We start from the raw sequence: 22,428 nt of genomic DNA, 5'->3' as shown, positions 1-22,428 counted from the left end.
GGCAGGAGCTAATGCAGAAGCCATGCATGAAATAGTGTTGCTTACTAACTTGCTCATCTTGCTTTCTTATAGAACCCAAGACCACCATCCCAGGGATGGTACCACCCACTACAGGCTGGGCCCTCACCCACTGATCAGTAGATGAGACAATGCCTTACAGATGGATCTCATGGAGGCATTTCCTCAGCTGAGACTTCTTCCTCTCTGATGACTCTAGCTTGTGGCAAGTTGACACAAAACCAGCTAGTACAAGTAGTATGCACTCTTTTAAAAAAAAAAAAAAGATTTATTTATTTTATGTATATTAGTATACTGTCACTGTCTTCAGACATACCAGAAGAGGGCATCAGATCCCATTATAGATGGTTGTGAGCCACCATGTGGTTGCTGGGAATTGAACTCAGGACTTCTGGAAGAGCAGTCACTGCTCTTAACCACTGAACTCTCTCTAGACCAAGCACTATGCACTCTTAACCAGTGAGCTGTGTCTCAGCCTCCTCATGTGTGTATGTGTGTGAGGACATCCTCAGGTGTTATTCCTCAGATGCCATCTATTTTGTTTGTTGAGATAAGAGTCCCTTGCTGGGGGCTGAAGAAATGGCTCAGTGGTTAAGAACATTGGATGCTCTTCCAGAGGATTTAGGTTCAATTCCAATCACACACATGGAGGTTCACAACTGTCTGTAACTCCAGTTCCAGAGGATTTGTCACCCCTGCACAGACATACAGGCAGAAAACCAATGCACATAAAAATAAATAAATCTTAAAAAAAAAACAAAAGTCTCTTGCTGTCTTGGAACTCAACAAGTAGACTAAGCTGGCTGGCTGGCAAGTCCCTTCTACCTGTCTGCTTCCTTGATGTTGAAATTATCTTTGTAAGCTACCATCTGACTTTTTCCATCCTCAGCTTTTAGGTACATATTTATTTATATTACTAATTTATTTATTTTGACATAGGCTTTCACTATGTACCCCTGGTTGGCCTGGAACTATGTAGACCAGGCTGGCCTCAAACTCAGATATCCAACTGCCTGCCTCTGACCTGCAAGTGCTGGATTAAAGATGAGTGCCACCATGCCTGGCAATATGAAGCTTTTCTTCTTTTTTTAATGTACTGGGGATAAAACTTAGCTCCTTGTTTGCAAGGTAGCTAAGCTATTTTTCTAGCCGTGTGTGTGTTTGTTTGTGTGTGTGTGTGCGCGCGCGCGCGAGCATTTCCTTTCAAGTTTGATTGCTGAAGGACCTAGGATACCCATATTTGAGTGCCAATGAACATCCATGCCTCTCCTTTCTAACCCCCACTAAAGAAATTGAGGAAATGGCTGGGTTCAGAAGTCTAGGAGGAAAAGAATCCCATAAAGCTATATAATATCTTATGCTCCAAAGCAAAATACCTGAAGGGACATGAAGACTAATTAAACATTAAATAAGACAGAAGGCAACATGCTAAAGCCAGTTAGATAGAACAGAATCAGTGGCTCCACAGCACATGAGAGTAGACAGGTAAGTCAGGACAAGAGGGCTGGGACATGTGAGGGTTTTTTGTTTGTGTTTGGCAAGAATGAAAATCCATAAGCAAATAAAGCAAGGCTAAGATGAGGCAATCCCCTCTTGGCAGTGACTACAAAATAAAAAGAATAAAAATAAAAAGGTATTAGCCAAAACTACAGGGTAAGGTTGAGAAAAGGAATAGGAGTTTGGTCTTAAAACATCTCCCCTTGCCGGGCGGTGGTGGCATACGCCTGTAATCCCAGCCCTCTGGGAGGCAGAGGCAGGTTGATTTCTGAGTTCGAGGCTAGCCTGGTCTACAGAGTGAGTTCCAGGACAGCCAGGGCTATACAGAGAAACCCTGTCTCAAAAAAAAAAAAAAAAAAAAAAAAAACAAATTAAAAAAAAATTCTTCCATAAATTATGTCTGGCTGCAGAGAAGCTGGGCAGGATCTGCCTCGGGCACAAGACAGAAAGGTACACACCAGAAACAGGGCAATTGCACCACAGTTGTGTATGTTTGTGTCCCCATGGTGGGATGTGACAAGAACAGTTTCTGAGATATTTTGGTCCCAAACACATGTATGGGGGAAGATAGATTCAATCAAGGTACACTCTACCAGTGGGCCAGCTCAGAGTTTTTTCAAATGATCAAGTCTGTAAAAATTGTAGGTTAAGGAATATCCATATGGAAGAAGACCAGCTATGACTAGGCTGCCTAAAATAGGAAACGGAATAAAGTAAGAGCAAGCCCAGCTCTGGCATTTCATAAGAATTTGGTGTCAATTATTATGTCTCTTCTTAGGGATAGTCATGACCCTATTTGAGTTGCACACTAAGAAGCACCACTGACTTGCACCTAGCATGTCACCCATCTGTGGCTGTTGGTAGCACCTAGTGTTACTTGACTATGAGGGGCTCGCCAATCTAAATCTGGCTATATTTTCTAACTGGAAGTGATGTAAGCAGCTCTATCCATCAGTGTAGGAGTTTGCCCATTCTCTCTGTGCCCTTTCTCTTAACTTTAGTGACATACCCACAGCCTGGTATTTACAAAAATAAAGAGGGACTATTTCCCTGTGATGGAAGAGCTAGAGGAGCCTCATTACAGTGAAAAATGTTACAATCAGGAAATGAGACTAGAAAATAGTAGTTTCAAACTGGATCTGAGCAGGAATGTCACAAAACAGACAGATATAAATGTCCATGCATCTAATCTTTTTTGTTTTGTTTTGTTTTTCGAGACAGGGTTTCTCTGTATACCCTGGCTGTCCTGGAACTGACTAGGCTGGCCTCAAACTCAGAAATCCGCCTGCCTCTGCCCCCCAAGTGCTGGGGTTACAGGCATGCGCCACCTGTATCGGCCCATGCATCTAATCTTAATGTTTTCATATCTCTGGTACCCCCACACATCTGAGGGTCTAGGAACTTAATTCCACGGGCAACTTGGAATAAGGATGGGAGTGAGGAAATCAAGTATCCTTAAACTCACCAGCAATGTCCACCCCATCATTCTGACAGGAAGGTCCCCTTCAGTGTCACCAGAAATACTGGTGATTTTCAAAGCACAGACCCAAGTGCCACCACAACTCAGAGAAGAGTTGAGTTAAGGTTTATTGACCCATCCATTGTTGGTCACCATTAAACAAAGGAAAGACTACAGAACTGGATCGAGTAAGAAATAAGGCATCATTACATATCATACATCCCTATCATACTATGTATTTTCAGTCCTCTGAAGGTTATTTCTTTAAAAAAAAAAAAAGTGGCACGGGGGTGGGTGGGGGGAAGCTGAGCAATCTATTCTACAAAAACATGTAATAAAACTTGCACACAATTATAAAAAAACGTTTGCTTTCAGTTAAACAGAATTTGATGAAAAAACTGTTCTCAGCAGTTTGGATTAAAGCCAGCTACAAATGGCCACCTTCTGAGTTTCAATATAAACCCAGAACTATGGATATTCAAATGGGGTGCACAAATGACCCAAGAATGTGAAACTCAACTATTTAAAAGATTTATAGGAAGATACTTTTGATTCCCCAAACGCTGTCTCTAAAAGAAATTTTTAATACCAGATACTAATTTCCCTTTCTTCTCTAGACGATGAACCCCAATTTAGCTTCCTGCCCTGGAGAAAAGCTCCCAATGGTCTTCTTCCCAGCTGAAGTCCTCACTGAGGGGCATTGAATACCATGATAAAAATCACAAAAAAGTTATCAAATGTCTTAAAGCACTAAAGTCACAAGCAAGGAAAACCTACTTGAATACTTTTACTTATTCTTTGAAGACAGTATTACTATGCTACTCCTGGGCTCAAGTGATCCTCCGCTCAGCTTCCCACACAGAATATGGTGACAGTAGGTCCATGCCACCACATTTGGACTAAATCTGCCTTTAAAGAACACTTAGTAAGGATGCGCACTGGCAGCATTTGGGTAAAAAATGCATTTCACAACTACCCAAAACACCAATCAGATATTAGAAATTAACAAACTGACTTGAATGTTCTAATAAAATTAATGGATGGGATTTATGAAGAAATCTGAAGGAACGAAAGCTACTCATTTTATACTAAGGAAATGCAACTTTCTCTCTCTCTCTCTCTCTCTCTCTCTCTCTCTCACACACACACACACACACACACACACACACACACACACACACACACGAGACCAACTATAGGAAACAGAGACCAACTTCAGGTCCACCAGGCCTGGGAAAGCAGTGTTCAGGCTCTGTCCCCAAAGAAAGAACTCATCTCAGTAACCATGTTCATTAGGCCAGTGAGGGGCTACATGCAGGTTCAGGTGGTAAGTGATTGAGTACCAGGCAATCTTTCCAAAGAGAAGGACACATTCTAAAACAGAAAAGCAGAATACATTCAGCTTTGGCAGAACCACAAGTGTAGGTGAACTAATTTTAAAGGGAGATTTTGCTAGCAACCTGGAAATGCTAGCTCTATTGCTTACTTTGAGTGGGAAAAACATATTTTAGGTACTCAATCCTTTCTACATAAAGAAAACAATAACAAGTTTGCCGGTTAACAAAGAATATATTAAAAGTTTACAATCTTTCCACAACTGCATAAAAATGCAGGCATCTTAAATAATTACAAGAAACAATAAGCTTTCTATACTTGCAAAAATTAATACAATCAGAAAAACATTTACAAGAATATCTTTACTATCTAAAGATTTACAATGGTGAAAGACCTATTTATTTCACACTAAACATCTGCCTGCTAGCTGAGATAAACATTCTCTAAAAAACTGTTTACTGAATTAAGTGATTAATGTTTTTTTATTACTGTATTTCTTAGCATTTAAAATAGTTACATGAATGGAAGGACAGTGTTTGACATCAAAATAAATTCTTGCAGCCTGATGTCTTTTAAGATACAGTATAAAAAGCAATAGAAAAACCACAACTGCATTATAAATGTTTCCTGTTCAAAATTTTATTTGAAATCTTATGTTTTCTTCCTAGACAAAAAAGGTGACAAACACTGGTAATTTGTAAAACCTAACAGATATGCAGAACCTGCATTTAGATCAAAAATACTTTTTTTTTTTTTGCAACAATGTTATTTTATAAATCTTCAAAAATGTAGCATAGGTTCAAGTCTTGGGTCACTGGAATGGCAATGACAGGTTTGGAGGTTATCACTCTGTAGCTACACAGGAGATGACCATGCAGAGAGATGGTCTTAAAAGAAATAACACTCTGAGGAGAAACCATTCACTCACCACAAGGAATAAGTTCAGTGGACAGCTACCTTGCTTGGCACTAGCTTCATTCATTAAATGGTGGACACTTTCAGTTTATCTCTAAAATGCATAGTTCAAGAAAGCAGATAGCAAGAATTAGTAACTGCAACCTAATTTTATTTCCCTTCTTTGCTAAATTTAAGAAACAAAATATCAATGAAGACATGTGTAGGGACTTCTGATAGCTTTTTCAAGTGAAAAGATAAAAGACAAAATTCCACATATAGCTTATGTAATATACAAAGTCAACTAGTATTTTATAAAAAAAAAAAAGTTTCAATATAAAGATTGCCTTTGCTACCATGGTGTAGAATGCTGGTGAGTAGATGGGCCAATGTCTCTGTTAGTGCACACCTTGAAAATGTGAAGAAACAGCTTGCAGCAAAAGTGAATAGGGAGTTTATGTCCCCCTAATTTCCTTTCCAGGTGTGATCTTCCCTTTGTCTTTTGAAATATTTCACTGAACTTTGGTTTCTGCCTATGGAGAAATTTAATTACAACCTGCATGGAACAAAACAAAAACAAAAAAAGATAAAACAAAAGAGGAGCCCAAACTCTAATTACCAAATCAAGTAGCATAAACTAATTTTGGACCCTTGCTAGTGCTTTAATACACGATTGCATATCACGTAGTGACACTTTCACTTCTATCCACTCCAATACCCCCATTGAAGTCCTCACGAAAGACAGGCAGAAAATGTGTATGTTGTGTGTACAGTTCTTGGAAAGCACACGGAAACTGCAACATGGCATTTCCTCCAATCTCTGAACCCTCTAGAGAGAATGGTGGTTTAGGATGTGGTAAGGCTATGCTCTACCAACCTCATACTAGCACTGCTTATCTCAATGACACCTGAGTTTCAAGCTGACAGAAAACAAACATTGTCAATTCTAAAGTGCCAGTTGAAAGCCAGGCTATGATGCAGAGAACATACCAGAGTTCAGCGACTTTCACAACTAACCTGTTGCAGCTAACTGTAAAGCACCCTATAAACATGCTTCTATTACTCTGCCTCCCTTAGCACGTGACCATCACTGATTATATGAAGTGATTGACAGATCGTTCTTTTATAAAAAAAAAATCTAAGTGTGACTATTGCTGATTAAAATTCTCATAATTTTCATACAAAAAGAAAGTTTCATAGGACCACAAAATACCAAATATTTTTCTTATCAAGTGTCAGGATAAATTACTAAAGTTGGGGCTTGTCTTTTCTTATTGCTAAAGTATTCTAAAATCTGACTCAATACTGCAAATGACTCCCCTTTTTCCTTGTATGTTTTTGGCCTTAGAAACATGGCTACGGGTTACCTCAAACTTAGATGTCTGCAATAATCAAAACAAAAAAACAAAAACCACTTCCGGAGCATCCCATTACCCAGAAACCAAAAACCTCAATCACCAACATTAACCCAACTTCAACAGTAATAGAATCAAACCCCTGCTGCTGAGGTCCAAAAAGCTGTGAGGTCATTCCTAGCCAGTATTAATTCATCCCAAACTTAAAATTCAAACATAACAATTTCCAACCTTTATTATTTTTTTTTCAAATAATCTGTCTTAGGACACAGTTCACAAGCCAAGGGCCTGTTGCTTTGTGACAGGTAAAAGGGGTAAGTCCTTTAATTATGTGTCTGCTCATGACTCCAAAGACTGAAGGCAGTCTTGAATGTTCTATGGCAGAGCTTGCACATGAACTGTCTTTTAAATGTGATTGCTGAAAGGGGTGGGGCGTGGTAGAAGAGGGTATCTGACTCCTGGGGTGCAAACAGCTTCTCTGTAGCTGGGGTTGGGTTCTCAGGAAGGCCTGTGGGGCTGTCGGGTTCCAGGGGTTGAATCTTGGGCAAGGGTGGTGGTGGTGGTAGAGGTGGTGGGGAGGGGGAGTTTGTGGGCACAGGACACACCTCTGATTCTTTCTGCACAGACTCCTCTGTGGCCTGAGACATGTGGGACTGGAAGTGACTCCAGAGCCGGAAGTTGGTACGGAAGGCTTTGTGGCATACGTGGCAGATGAAGGGCTTCACGGAACACAGCAGTTCCTGGTGCCGCTCCAGCTGCTTGTGTGCCGTGAACATCTTTCCGCATTTCTCACAGGGCCATAGGCCGGCCTCCTTGCTGGGGCCAGCCTCCCTAGGAGCTGCACTAGCCTCAGGAGCCTCCTCCTCAGCCTCCTCCACAGGCTCCTCTTTGACTTGGACTTTCAGTTGCTTTGAAAGACTCAAGTCTTCAGGGAGGCAGGAGGAATCCTCAGAATCAAAGTTCACTTGCTCTGAAGAGTCACTAAATGCTGTATCCTCTTTTGGAGTGGCCACATGGTTTACCTTGCTGGGCTCAGTCTGAGGCCTGGAAGCAGCTGCCACTTCACCGTTGTGGTCCAGGGTGGCCAGGGCGAAGTTCTCTGCTAAAGCCATGTTGTTCTGGTTATGCACTTCTACCTGATGCCGCCAGATGCTGAAGGAGGACTTGAAGGTGCGCATGCACTCCAGGCAAGTCAGCTTCTTGTACTCACACCTGTCCTCATGCTCTTGCTTCAGCGCGGGGGAGAAGAAGCTGAGGCTGCAGTAAGGGCAAACGGTGGCGTTCCGGCACAAGCGCTCGTGGTTGCCTTGCTCTAGAAGAGAAGAGAGCTTAGCATTACAGAGGCGGCACGGGTAAACCTCCTTGCTCTCTACCGCGCGTGCCAGAGCCCGCTCTTTTGGCTTAGCAGCTCTGCTTACTCCGAGGGGCCTCTCTCCCGGGTGCATCTTTATGTGCTGCTTAAACTGAGAGAGAAAGCGGTATGCCTTGCCACAGTAGGCACAAATGTAGGCCCCTTTGGCTCGGGAGCGCAAGTTCCTCTTGATGACTTGCTGTGCTGGGGAGCTACTCTGTCCCTGGAAGCCAGGCTTGCTGCGCCTCAGCTTAATGATCAGGGCCTTCTTAATCTCCCTCTCTCTCACTATGTCAATCAGCTTTCTTTGGAATTTCTCATCCAAAACTGCATGGGAACTAGAGGCTGGCGATGGGTTCTTCACTATGCCGTGTTGGGTCTGACAGTGTGTCCACACTTTGAAGTTGGTATGAAACCTCTTGTGACAGATGTCACAAGCGTAAGGCTTCTCTGGGTTATGGTACATGTTAACATGGCGGTGAAGACCCGCGGTTGATCTAAAAATCTTAAGGCAATGTTTGCATTTAAATTTTTTGTTTGGTCTCGTCCCCTCCAACTCACCAAACTCCTCTCTGTTTAAGTCAGAATCTGGGAAGTTGCTGTCAAGGGAAGGAGGGCTCCTGCCCTCTTCACAGTTCTCTTCTGAGACAGCAGGCCCGTGTTCATTTGCCTTTGCCTTCTTCAAGGGTGACCTTCTGTCTGTCTGGAACCTTCTCTTTGCTGGGAGTCTGCTAATATCTCTCTGTTCTTCTTCTGTTTTGAGGGGCAGGTCTCTCGTAGCTGCCGCCGCCGCCGCTGCTGCCGCCGCCGCCGCCGCTGCCGCCGCCGCCGCTGCTGCCGCCGCTGCTGCTGCATCTCCTCCCACAGTGACCCGGATGATGTCTGAGGGGTCTGACAGTGGGCTGCTGGGCTCAGTCTTAATGTGTACCTCAGTCACAGGGGAGGCCTCCTCCCTGTCTGTTGACTGAGAAGCACTAAAGGACCTGAGACGATGAGGCTGGAGCACTTGAGGCCTGTCATCCAGGGCTTTTTTTTCACTGCAATCTTTTAAAGATGATTTTTGAGACATCGCATAGAACACACTGCCCGGTGCCTCATTTGCCGCTGTGGATGATCCCTGGGATGACTTCAAATCTATGGAGGGGGAGTAAACAGGAACCTGGCTGTCCATAGATAGTGACCGCCTGAGGAGGCTTTTCACTAGTGGGCCGCTTCTGTCAATGCTCTGGTTTGCAGAAGCAGGCCCACCAGATGGGACCACAAGCCCTAACTTAGAGTAGTAGAGCAAGTTCCTATCCTCCCCCTGACCGCCTCCTTTGCTAGTTTCTTTTAAGAGATATGGAGTCTCTGATGAGCTATGAAGAGACAGAACAGGGGGCCGTGGTCTCTTCAGAGCCAGCTCTATAGCTTTCCCCTTGGGAAGCTGGCTGCTCACCCCTGGTTTATCATCTGTGGCCTCTCTGTCCTGTGAAGGCTTTGGGGGCAGGACTGTATTTCTCTTTGCCAAACTGCCCCTATTAGGATCATCCAAAGCCCCAGGCTGTTCCATAGACTTTGCATATACTGCAGCACTATCCTTTGTCCAGCTCTTTTCAGTTAAGGACAGACTATGAAACTGCTCTGGTGGCTTGGCCACATGTGGCTTAGTGGTGCTGGTCTTGACTGAACCACTGGGGGAGGCCCGGGCAGCATGGCTGAGGTCCTGCATGGCTGGACCACTGGCTTTCCCTGGCACTTCGCTTCTGCCCTGACACACAATGACACTTCGCTTTTGAGAGCTGCTTTCGTCATCTTCCACTGGCACTCTTTTCCTGTTGGGACAGGCTGGAAAAGGAGCCTGAGGGGCTTTGGCAACAATGTTGGTCAGGAAGGAGATACCAAGGCTATACCCCAGCTCCTGCACAGCAGCAAGGCTGCCCTTCTCCACAAAAAGGGAAGAAGAGTAAATGTAGTTCAGAACGTTGTCAAAAGCATCAGGCTCACAGAAGTCCAGCTGAAAGACAGTCTGTGCCTCGTTCTCCTTATTCGTGAATAAACTCTGGAAGTACTCACTGCTGGCAGCCAAGACGTTCTTATGAGCTCGGAACTTCTGGTCTCCAACAATCAGGAGCACGTCACACAGCTGTCCCTTGAGGCGCTCCTCATTGAGGGCACTGAGCAAAGAGATGGCATGTGCTGGGTTGATGTAATGCAGTAGTCCCTCCATCCTGCAGTTTATCTGAAAGACAGAAGGTGAGGCCATCACCATTTGTATTCCATCAAAGGCCTGATTAAAACTAATTAATAGTTATATACAGAAATGACAATTGGAAATTAAGTTGAGCATTTAGGGTCCTAACCCATCTGAGGCTTAGTTACACTTACTTTATTTAGGAAAAATTGTCAAAATTTTTAGCCTGGCTATAAAGCTGATTAAGGGGTTTGAACTGAAAGGTCACTGAAATTTTGTTCAAACCTAAAGCTGAGAGAAAGCAACTTGGTGGGTGAGTGTGAGCTTTGGGGCTAGACACTAGCCTGTAGTACCAGCTTCACCCTGTGAACTGATGCCTTCTGTACATAGGTCTGTGTGTGAAGTAACAACTGTACCTTTTTACAAGGGTGTGGCAAAGATCAGATGAACAAGTATCTACTGTAAACACTCAACAAATGTGTTACTGCCAGGACTGCAAGAATAGATATAGTAACAAAGGAGAACGTCCAGATTACCACCCCATCTCTGGTGACCTAAGCAAAAACAGGCTTTTTCATGTGACATGATGTGTGGGCTCTGCTATATGAGCACCTCCTTTCTGTGATCTAGTTTTGTATCACTGTCTCTATTCATAGTAAAGTCATGGAACTGGGGATGTAGCTTAGTAGTAGAGTATCTACTTTGCACATGTAAGACTCTGAATCTCATTACCAGCACCATAGAGACTGTGTGTGTGTGTGTGTGTGTGTTGTGTGTGTGTACAGGTGGAAGGGGCAGAGACAGAAAGAATCAGACACTGATTTTTTTTTTTTACTATTAGAATAGAATTTACTATTAGAATTAGAATGTATCCACAGTGACTAACTACATCTTTGACAGATTATTCTAGAGAGGGACTGCTCCTGAGAACCATTCTCAGCACCAGATACAAGTCAACAAGTTCAGAGCTCCAGTTCCCAGATCTCCAGGATGAGCCTTTACTACTTAGTCACTTGGAGACTATGCTCTTTGGCTTTCAGAGAGAACAGACAAGATGCAGACAGGGATGTGGCTCTATCATTGGCCTTTCAGCTCTGCCACAAGAGAGGAAGCTAGCACCCATCAGGTTTTCCTTCACTCCTACCTGCCTTCCTTTAACAGTGACATGCAGCTCCTTTACTTGTAACAAGGGTTTAGATGAGATCCTTTTTTTCTTCTAGCCATTTCTAAAAACACATCTCATCTTTTACAGGGGTCAGCAGAAAAGCACTGAGCTGTCACAAGGCTGATTCAGCCATGCACTGGTGATCTGTAGTACTGAGAATTTCTGAAGATGTTGACCCAGGGGAAACAACAGACCAGAAGTAAAGATTGAGCAGACATTTGTCAAGTAGTTTTTGCTTTTTTGTTTTTAAACTCAATTTAATGGTTTGAAACCAGCAATTAAAAAAACCAATAAAGCACAAAAAGAGAAAATGTCAGAAAGTACTAAATGTGGCAAGGGCTTGGGAAACCTGTTTCAGTTACAGACAGACATATCCCTATGTGCAAGCATAATTCAGTTCAGTTGTAAAAGCAGTTTTTCTGGGAGGTAAGAGTCACATGTGTTCTTGGCTAGTCAGTCACTCTGAGCCTCAGTCTTTTCCCTGCACAGCAAACAGAGATAGTAACAACTTCCATACAATGCTGCAAATGGGATGATTATTCCATCACTTAGCTCCTACAAAAAGTTCCTACCTACCATCCATTTCATCCAGTCATGGAAGTACATTTGGGAAAACTCAAGAACGTAGGGCATGAGCCTGGGTATTACAAAGAAAAGATATTACAACAGAGGTAAATACTAATGTGATATAAAACTGTGGCCAAGAGAAGAGGGAGTCGTGGACGAGACCATCTCAGGAGTCAGACTATAAGGCTAGGCAGCTGTGGGGGGGTTTACTCTGTAGGAAATAGGAGGCAGCCACTGGAGGACCATGGGCAAGAAACCCAAGTTATGTCTTAATTATAACAGTTCTGGCTTCTTTGCAGATGACAAAGCAAAGGACATAGGAGGAGTCTACTGTCATGACAGCAGTAGCATGGGGTTGACACTGATTGTAAAGGCAGAGCCATTAAGTTTACAGAGCAATGGGAAGAGTCAAGGATGCCTCCAAAGATCCTACCAGAACAGGGAAGAAGATGGCCTTTGAGATAGATTTGACAGAAAAATTAGAATGCTTCCCTAACTCTCCTTTTCTAAGGAATTCAGTTCTGACACTCTACAGGTAAGTGACAACTTATCAATATTAACCTTTGTGCACATCTTTCTGTTTCCTTTTCTGAGCTCCCTGAAATCTCTGCATAAACATCTATATCTACACCATTATATCTGGTCCTACTTTTGAGAGAAAAACCAAGACACCAAGACAACCCAAAAATACAGATGTAAGCTAAGATCCACCTAGAATGTACTAAAACTCTACTAATCACTAGCACAGCCTAGTTCCCAGAGTTTAGTCTTGTACAGGAATAGCACACAGCAATCTGTTGACAATGTACATTATGTAGATAGAGAAAAGCATAGGAGATGCAATACAAGTGACCACCACTAGCACCAGGAGAAAAGCAGCCAGACAAGGAACCAAAGCATGGAGAAGAAACAGGGAGAAAAGGTAAGAGAACCTGCAAGGGACAGGAGCAATATGTGCAGCACCACAAACAAGAGAGAACAAGAGTCATCCTGGGAACTGTCATGATCCTGAGAGAGATGAAAAGGCTCTGGTAATCAAAATGAAGACACTGGAGATCATAAGCAGGAGAGTGACACCTGTTTCTACAGTCTCTAGAGAGACTGAAGAGAAGGCCAAGTGGTATGGATTCACCTTCAATTACAAGTTGCTTTTACACTTTAAGTCAATTATGAGGACTTGAAAACAATGGCTCCATTCCTGGTCTACCTGCAAACAAGGACTATTTGAATTCTTGCATTTTGATTACAGTAAGTGTAACTGCTTAATGAATTTAGCAACTAAAGTATAAACACTGCTTGAGAGATGAAACAAAGAGAAAAAGCAGAGTTGAGGAGTGTTGCCTGGCAATCCAGCATGCTGTGGCTGTGGAAGTGCAGATGAATGACTCTTTGACATTTCAGCTGCTCAGCCCTCACAACAGCAGTTGTGCTGCCTGGGTGTACTTTCTCAATGAGTGTTAAAGAATAGCAGACTCTTTCCTGCATGAATTAGCTATAACTCAACAGCAGTGACAAATCTCATGTACAAACCATGATGCTATCACTGTCCCTGGCTTGCTCACTCCACCTGACTCATTATACAAAAATCCCATCAATCAACCATGGCAGAGAAGCCTGGAAGGAACAGCTGAGACAAACTCCCCTTAAAAAAAAAAAAAGATTCTGAAATAGGCTGATTTCCTATTATTACATGGATCTCCCTACAAATACCTTCCCAAATTCTCCAAGATGGTTCTACTTAATGTTGTTTCCTAAAGATTCAAAAAGGGGACAATGGAGAGAATTGTGGTGGTGAAAGCTCACGGGGAAGTCTTTAGTCTACTACCACCTATCAGCAATGTAATCTTATCAGGACTGCTCATCCTTTCTGAACAGTAGTGTCCTTGCCTGTACAGTGCTACCCCTACCTATACCACGTGTAAATTACATGAGACATAAACAAGGCAACTTGTGAAAAGCCCAGCCTGCAGAGCAAATCCCACCTGGCAAGCACACATCTTTCTTCTCTCTTCCTCTCCCGAGTGTTTGTGAGCCCGCTGTACACTGTGCATCATAAGTGGTGCTGATGATGGGAGGTGAGCTCGTTGGCTGGCTTCCTGTTCTCCTGCACCTCACATTCCTGTGACTGGGCAGACAACAATGTGATAAAGAAGGCACAGAGTGTGGAAGAACACCGATGTCAGGAGACTATCAATATGGTTGGGAAGTGGTAGGGTGGATGAGTGAGTGACCGGTGAGACTCAGGAAAGGCTTGGGATTTACTTGATATTGATCTTAAAGCCAAAGACTCAGAAATTTCATATGGCCCAGGCATAAAATCTTTTAAAAGTTTGCCCTGGCCTTAAGCCAACTCCTATAAGGACCCTAAAGCTCCTCACAGCTGGACTCAATGAAATTACTTCATGCCATCACACAAACGCCTGGATTACACTAGATGCTGAGGTAAGACAACTGTGTCTTAATATAAATTAATTCAACCCAAGCTTTTCCATTCTTATGCTACTTGGAATGAGGACTTTGGAGTTTAAGGAAGGTGGGCAATTTTGGAATAAAGTATTCTGGAGACAGATGCATAAGAAAGGGAAGCACACAGTCAGAAACTCAACAGGACACTATAAAGGGAAGGTGAGAAGGAGATGAAAGGATTCAAAACAATCTTCCCTATTTCAATTTAAGAGACTGGTGCCATAGCAAAAGATCATTACAAAAGAGCTAAGCTCTGGGACTAGTCCAAAAATGCACACAAATAGCTCTGTGGGAAATGTCCCTTTACTAACCTAAGGCTAAGCTCTGGGAATACTGCCCCTTTGCAAGTTGAAGAATGCTTATATAAACTTAACATGACCCTGGAACTAGAGGGATGCTTGTGAACATCCAACATTAAACTACACACACACACACACACACACACACACACATACTCATCCCCAAGCTCTCACTCTCTCCACTTGATTTTACTACATGGTGACAGGAAGCTGGCTGAGCTGCAGTGTTATCATCACTCACCTGGTAACATCGCAGACATCCTGAAATTATCTAAAGTGCCTCTGGTTTCAAAGCCAGACAGGCTTAGGGGAATACTTCATGGTGTGAGGTTACTGTACTCCATTTTAACACATTTCAGCCTCCCTCTCTAGTTCAAATTTGGTTCAAAGGCAGGTTTTCAGCCTCAGCCAGGAGGATGGCTCCACTATAACATACTTTAGGCTCTTAGATATGCTGCATACAAGCAGCCTCCGTTGGTCTGTTCTGGCCACTTAGCAGCCATGGCTTCTTCTGCAGAGACCCTCGGCATTGGTCTGGAAGAATATTCTTGCCTAGCAAGTACAACCTGAAAGTTGTCGGCATACATCCAAAGCAAGGCCAACTAAAAACTTTCTACGTAGACTATAGTTCATGAGAAGACAAAGTTCATGAGTGGAGCCAAATACTGATCTCAGTGTGGACTGAGAGCTCAATGCTCCAATGCTCTAGTGCCTGACTTGTACATTCGTATAAGTGGTTTGGTTTTGTCACTCCTGGCCCAATGTATTTTTGTTTGTTTGTTTTTGTTGTTTAAGCTTTTCCTCAAAACTCAAGAGTGATCATGTTTTTAACCAGTCAGTTTCTGTTCTGGCTTATTTCTGCATGCTGCTGGCTATTGTCCTACCTTTCCTGTTTGTCTTTCATATGCTAGATTCCTCAAGCAAGGCTTACATTAGTGCCCCAGTACACACTATCTTCCATGAATGCAGTTTGCTCACTGGCCCTCTGCAAGTGCAAGGCAAGGTTAAATATATCTGAGTGGTGTTAATTACATTCTTTACACAGGGATACTCAGAACAAAGCCCCATTGTCTAGAGATAAGGAAATCCCAAAAGTCAATTTCAATGTCTTAAATGTCTTCATGGAGACAGAGGTGTACTAGCTGGTATAGTTCCCAGCAGTGCAGAGAAACCACCTTGATGCAATACTGAATAAAGTTATAGTCTTGACTATCTTAGTTAAATCAGAACAGGCTAATTATAAAACCTATTGACTCCTGTATTCAAACTACTCTTAAAATTCTTTAGTTATTGTGGCATTTTCCTGTTTCTGTTTCTGAGACACAACCTGCCCATCTGACCTCCTCCACTACTCACCTGAACTATCCAGATTTGCCAACCCCCTTTTGCAGCACACACAGCTCACATTCTAATCCTTTAGGAATCCGTTAGGGCTAAACACTTCCAACCAACAATCTAGTTTGTTTGTTGAAGTCCTAACTTCTTTACCTTAAAAAGGAATTATTTGGAGCTGAGGTCTTTAAGACACAGCTAATTAAGTTAAAATGTGTTTTAATTTAAAAAAAAAAGTGATGTCTCTGAACAAAGAATCAGATCAGAGACAAACATAGAGGGAAGATCCTATGAAGACATGGAAGCTATCTACAAGCCAAGGGAAGAAGCATAGGAGGAGACCTGGCCTACCAACACCACTTTTATCTCCAATTTCCAGCTTCTATAACAGTGAGAAAATGTGTTTCTATTGTTTAGGTCACTGGGTCTGTATACTAAATTAAAGCAGGCCAACTAAGCAAACACAGTCCTAAACTTACTTTATAAGCTTAGAGGGAGTAAGCAAAATACATCATGTCTACAGTGCCAGTTCCTGGGAGACTGAGGCAGGAGGATTATGAGTTCAAGGCCAACATGGGTAGCAGTCCCTTGTCAAAAAGGCAAAAAGCAAATGCCTGCTGCCAAAAGTAGGCACAACAGTTGTCACACAGAGCAGGTATATAACACTATGTTTATTCTCTGACATACTAGTTGGCCGTGTGTCTCACCAGGACTGCAAGCTCTTTAAAGTCCAATACATTACTTTTGGCACTCCTCATGATGCCCAAATTGAGATCCTACACAATATATATGTGATTATATTTTACTCTCTACCCCAATTTAAATTAAGAAATAGAAATGAAGCTGTTTGACTGCTCACTCGAAATAAAGGTGGCCATTTTACTGACCTGTTTTAGACTATAGAGGTTTTTTCCCCTAAATTATTATTTCCTAGAAAAACCCAAACTACAGACTTCTCTGACTGCTATCAACCTCACCTCTGTACCAAATCTGGATGGCTGTGGTGGTCTGAATAGGTACAGTCCCAATAGATTAACATGTGTGAATGCTTGGCTCATAGAGAGTGACACTATTAGAAGATATAGCCTTGTTGGAGTAGGTGTGGCCTTCTTGGAGTAAGTATGTCACTGTGGAGGCAGTGAGGTCTCCTATGCTCTGCTCTAGGTATGCCCGGTGTGGACACAGTCCCCTTCTGCTGACTTCAGATCAAGATGTAGAATTCTCAGCTCCTCCTTCATCAGCATGTATGCCTGAATGTTTCCATGCTTCCCACCATGATTATAATGGACTAAACCTCTGAAACCAAAAGCCAGTCCCTGTTAAATGTTTTCCTTTATAAAAGTTGCCTTGGTCATGGAATTTCTTTACAGCAATAAAATCCAAACTAAGACAGAGGGACTCCTTACCATCTAACCCACAAGTCTCTACTTCCAGTTTCTGAAACTCAAAAGTATCTTTTATCTCTCCTTTATTTGGCCACTTTGTACAGAAGGATTCAGGTGGAACTACAAAAGCTTTTGTAACGTGCCAACAGCAATACTTCATCCCTCTGCAACAGCCCCATGGTGATTTCAATGCATCAGCTTTTATATTTGGATCCCTCAGAACACTCCATAATCTCCCCTGAAAAGCCCTTGCTTTCACTTGTGAATTCATAGCACAGGACTTGGCAGGAGTCTACCATATAAAGAAAGCTCACTAGACTTGAGGATTTAACTTGTTCACCTTTATCTCTCCAGAGTCTGTAGAACCCAACATGGGGCGTTTTCTCTGTCTTTTCTGAGCTTTTGTGACTGTATTAACAATTGGACTGACTCCATTTGTATCTCTGCTCAGACATCTTCAAGCTCCAGCCCCTTCCTTCTGAACAGATCCATCTCCGTGAACTTACTTGTCCTACATGGCACTTGTGATCCACACTCTCACACCTGCTTGTCTTCAATCATTACCTTCTTAGGTTGGATGATGCCAGCCATATCTCCTCTGGCAGAAAATTATTCCTTCCTTTGCCCTTTGGCCAATTTCTGATACCTGTAAATCTAGCCCTTAATCAGCTCTAGTACTAGAACAACTAAAATGGCCTCTCAGTTATCTCCTTGTCTAGAGACATCTATGCTAACTCTTTTGATGCTTTTACTGTTCTCATACCTAATATTCTCCACTACATAACACTGTCAATTTCTCAAAGGAGAGTTCCTAGTAACAATTTCTATTTCCTAAGAATGACACCCCCTATACTTTCAATAAATAATAAAAACACAATGCTGTTTAGTGCACAGGCTGAATTAAAAAGTCATTTTTAAGTAAGCCAAATTTCTACTTTAACATCAATATTTAGGGGTTAGGTAAAGGGTAATGATTAATCACCAGATGTGGAGGAGGGTTTTCAGTAGAAACACTAACATGGATTAACCTACTTTCGCCCTCTGAAACAAGGTGGGAGGACCATGAAACAAACCCAGGAACTTATGACTCAGGGTCATGCTGATGAACAATCACCAGACTATGCTGTAACACAGATCCAAAGATATAGAAGCAATTGGAGTTCATGCACCACACAAAAATCTCAAGCTTCAAAGGGCTGCTCAGTGTCTCCCAAAACCGCCCCTGTGTCGGGCAACCTTAGGGAGTACCTGTTTAAGGCTCTCTGTACACGTTCTGCAGTGTGAGTTTCTCCTGAACCCAGAGCCTCAGGGACACACATGTGCATAGCTCTTTGATTACAAGGTACAGTCTCTGCAGAGGGGCACTCAAAGGTGCTCCAAATAACCAAGTCTGGGAGATGGGGAGACCCAGCCAAGATGTGAGCTGCAGGGAGATCTTCCGTGCTATGTCCCCGGAGGAGGGTCTTTCTCCTAAAAAAAGTCTCAGGCTCGAGGGTCGGAGTGAGGGGTACGATAGGGTCTGCATAGGCTGAGGAGGTGGCCGCGGAGGTTCTAGCTGCCAGGCTGTCACGTTCCAGCCGCGGCAGGTGTGGGTGCCATCACCGCCCGCCAGTTTCCCGGCCCCGCGCAAGCGCGCGCCGCCCGACCCAGAGAGCGCGCCCTAGCCCGCAGCCGCATCTCAACGGTTCTGCTGTGGCCAGCACCCGGACCCCACCGTGGCTATTCGGGCCGCCCGGGCCAGGGTGAGTAGCTCCGCGGCCTGGAGGCTGAGCATGCGTAGGAGCGAGGGCGAGGCCAAATGCGGGCACAGAGCATGCGCAGTGCAAGGACACACTCGGCTACGTGGGAGTCTGGGCATGCTCTGTGAGGACCGCGGCCCCGCGCACGCGTAAAAGGGCCAGACGCCCGCAACCCGCTGGTGGAGGAAAAAAGGAGAGAAATCACCTCAGAGTTACGTCAGGAAAGGCCGCGTTTTGCGGAGAGGCTGTAGTCCCCGACAGGGCTCGACGTCCTCCTAGGGCGCGGAGCGTGACGGTTACTCACCGCTCTTCGGCCCTGGGGCAGGCGCCAAGCCCCTTTCCGCTCACACGCGGCTCGCGCAACCCGCAGCCTCCACTGCCGCTGTGATTCCATCCATCTTGAATTTGACGTCATCCCACACCAGGGATGAGGTCATTGCAGGCAGCGCTCGTCACGTGCGTGGCGCTGGGATTGGGTGCCGAGCGGCTGGGGGCGGGCCGGGGGCGGACCTGCGGGAGCGCGGCCGCGTTGGGTCCCGCGCGTGGGTGCCTCTCCGGTGAGGCGCGGGCACGAGCAGTGGGGCGCAGGGACGCCCCGAGGGTAGGTATGTGGTCGAGGGATGCCCCGTCGGTAGCAAAGCTATCGGAAAATAGCTCATCTCCATTTCTTTCTCCTGGAGAAAGCCGCAATGAACAAGTTGGGCTCCCAGGTTCCCCGTATTCGTTCTGTGGCTTTTTCAAACACATATCCAAACCTTACCCCTTTAAAATGGTGTTGAAGCTGGGAAGGGTGGTGCATGCATGTAATCTCAGCACCCAGGACACTCAGGCAGAATTCCTGTTAACTTCTTAACTACACAGTGAGGCCCTGGCTCATTTCAAAATAAAAGACAAAGAATGAGCAACCTTTTCCCTGCAACACCAGTTCTTTTTGCCTCTTTGCATGAGAATTACAGATCCATTTCTCAGATGACTGTACATCAAAACTAGACAGCTGGCTAACAAATGCCAAACTACAAATCCCTGATGTGAAGAAAGAGTCTCTAGGCCACAGAAGTTTTCTAGAGCCTGGAACAGCTGACAGTCTCAACAAGTAAAATTTCTGTAACAGACTTTTAAAATGCCTAGATCTTAAATTAGGTGTTCTATGTTTCAAGAAGTGTATGATTTTCAAATCTGCTTTTACATGAACCAAGGTGAAACAGCTTTATGAAGTGTGTGTGGGGGGGATATGTGAGGGAAGGAATCTTGCATTAGGTAAATCCAAATTGGGGTGGGGGGAGACTCTAAATGAATAACTCTTGAGTATTTCGTTTGTTTTATTTCAAGACTATACCCTTTAGTATTTCACACAGAAAGTTCTCTTCTGTAATCATTCAAGAGTTTGTTTTTTTTAAATGTCTTTGTATTTTGAACTGTATGGCAGTTAAAACAAGAAGTGGTCTTGTAAAGAGGGCTTTCAGAGGGCCACCTGCGACAAGGCTAAATGAGCATGCACCATTGCACCTCTTTTCCATGCAGGAGGTCATTACAGAGCAGCAGAGCCTGTGGCCCAGAGAGAAGCCAGATTCATTTGTTTGTTTGTTTTTTAACCACATGGAGTGCAAAGCAACCTCCATCCAACTGTTTCCCGGCTTATTTGCTGTATCCCCAGTGCCTGCTGCCTGTACACTGGATGTCTCCATGTTCAACCAGAGTTGCCATTTCACTGAATCTGACCTAACTGCCAAATTTAACAGAAATCTTTGGATCTTTCATACGCCTCTGGCTTATGATAGTTTATTGGTTCCTTCTTCAAACTCAGTGACAGTGCTGTGCCACTTTGCCCTGGACTTCCTGCCCCTGGCTTGCACCTTCTTGGCCTCCTGTATTATTTCCTTTGCCCCCTGCCCATCCACACACTTTGAGTTTCTGAGGTCTGTGGTCTTGCCTATTCTGTTACTCTGTGCCACCTCATCTATGCCAGGGAAGATATACTCTGACAGTGCAGTCTCTCTCTCTCTCCCTCCCTCTCTCTCTCTCTCTCTCTCTCTCTCTCTCTCTCTCTCTCACACACACACACACACACACACACACACACACACCTGTGCCCACCCTCATGAGTACACACTCAACTTTCTAACTGCTCTTCCAGTCTCTAGGTTTACTCCACTGTGGCTTTGCAACCAGACAAGTCTTAAAATGCTGCCTTACTCTAATGTTCTAGGTTCTTCATTGTTTTAGGGGAGAATTGAACTTCATCCTGTAATAATCTGATGGCTTGTCCCACATCTGTGAAAACAAACCTTGCTTGTCACCCTTCTCAGTTCACTTCTGTGCTTCAGGTGAGTTGATTCCTCCACTGGAACTAATCTGTACTTTCTACCTTGTCCTGTCATCTGCAATTGCTCTGGGATTCTGTTGTTTCTGCACTCTTGCTGTCACTTCAACTTTATTCTGTGGTTGATGCTACACCTCTGTTCTCATTAGTGCCTTTTGTGGGGTTTGTCTGTTGCCACCTGTATGTGCCTTTGGATTTGTCCCCCATAGGCTTCATGTCTACCTGTGTGTGGAAGACCAGCTCCGACAGTGTGTTCATTGATCCAAGGAGGGAATATAGGGTTGGTGATAATGTAAAGCAGGCATACACTCACACATACTTGGTGGATGAAGCAAGCTCCAATGAGCAAGCTCTAACAACTTCACACATATACATACATACACACAACATACATACATATATTCATACACAGTCACATATTCGGTAGATGGAGCAAAGCTTCAACAAGCAGGCTCTAACAACTTTATTTTTCCTTTTAGCCTTTTTATACCATCTAAGACAAAGTTATCTGTGTAAGAAAACAATTACCTCATTGCCACAAGTTATGTATTCTCCAAAACCAATCACCACAAGGACATATTCTTCAAGAACAAATTAAAATCATTACAAAAAAGGAAATTACAACAGAATTATTGATTATGTATTCTTCTTTTGAATCTCATACCTGACTAAACATTTCCCGTCTTTCTTTCTACAAGTTCATTGTAACCCCAAAGCAATAATGCTTTTATCATTTTTTTAACAAAGTTTAAGCATGTGTTTTCCCCTATGCTTAGTTGACAATCATCTACTTTATATCTTATTTTTGAAGTCTTGTTCAGATAAACCGGCTGAACATCTATGCTCTTTTTTTATAGTCACAATAGAACTATTTGCTCTTTATTCATAACTTGCCTTTTCATGGTGCTTCTGTGACCACATCCCTAGATCATGAAATTCAGGAACCCAGACGGTGGTGGTTTGAATAGGTTTGGCCCCCCACAGACTCATGTGTTTGAATGCTTAGCCCACAGGCAGTATTAGGAGATGTGGCCTTGTTGGAGTAGGTATGGCCTTGTTAGAAGTGTGTCACTATG

At 43.7% G+C, this 22,428-nt stretch overlaps 1 protein-coding gene across 9 annotated transcripts; it reads right to left on the bottom strand.

The window, feature by feature from the left end:
• Positions 1–6,767: 6,767 nt before the first annotated feature.
• On the bottom strand, positions 6,768–19,474 carry Zbtb21 (zinc finger and BTB domain containing 21). Of its 9 annotated transcripts, XM_052158410.1 has the most exons (4): positions 19,238–19,425; positions 13,794–13,936; positions 8,471–10,127; positions 6,768–7,870 (listed from the first exon to the last, which is right to left on the bottom strand). In XM_052158410.1, the coding sequence occupies exons 2-4, from the start codon at positions 13,863–13,865 to the stop codon at positions 6,882–6,884; spliced, it is 2,718 nt and encodes a 905-aa protein (XP_052014370.1). In that variant the 5' UTR covers positions 13,866–13,936; positions 19,238–19,425; the 3' UTR covers positions 6,768–6,881. The 9 variants fall into 9 exon arrangements, with proteins under 9 accessions (XP_052014370.1, XP_052014369.1, XP_052014371.1 ...); XM_052158409.1 differs by lacking the exon at positions 13,794–13,936 and having other exon boundaries at positions 19,337–19,468; XM_052158411.1 differs by lacking the exon at positions 13,794–13,936 and having other exon boundaries at positions 9,962–10,127; positions 19,337–19,467.
• Between the last annotated feature and the right edge of the window lie 2,954 nt (positions 19,475–22,428).

The sequence above is a fragment of the Apodemus sylvaticus genome, chromosome 15 (assembly GCF_947179515.1).
Source record: "Apodemus sylvaticus chromosome 15, mApoSyl1.1, whole genome shotgun sequence".
NCBI classification, from domain to species: domain Eukaryota; kingdom Metazoa; phylum Chordata; class Mammalia; order Rodentia; family Muridae; genus Apodemus; species Apodemus sylvaticus.
The sequence above is the reverse complement of the archived record's forward strand: the minus strand, read 5'-3'. Positions and strand labels throughout refer to the sequence as shown.

Bases quoted from the DNA above. Each gene is read 5' to 3' on its own strand.
- Zbtb21 (XM_052158403.1), bottom strand. From the start codon at position 19,447: ATGACGTCAAATTCAAGATGGATGGAATCACAGCGGCAGTGGAGGCTG. The intron at 10,128-19,336 runs GTGAGTAACCGT...TCTGTCTTTCAG, and splicing joins TGCCCCAGGGCCGAAGAGCG to ATAAACTGCAGGATGGAGGG.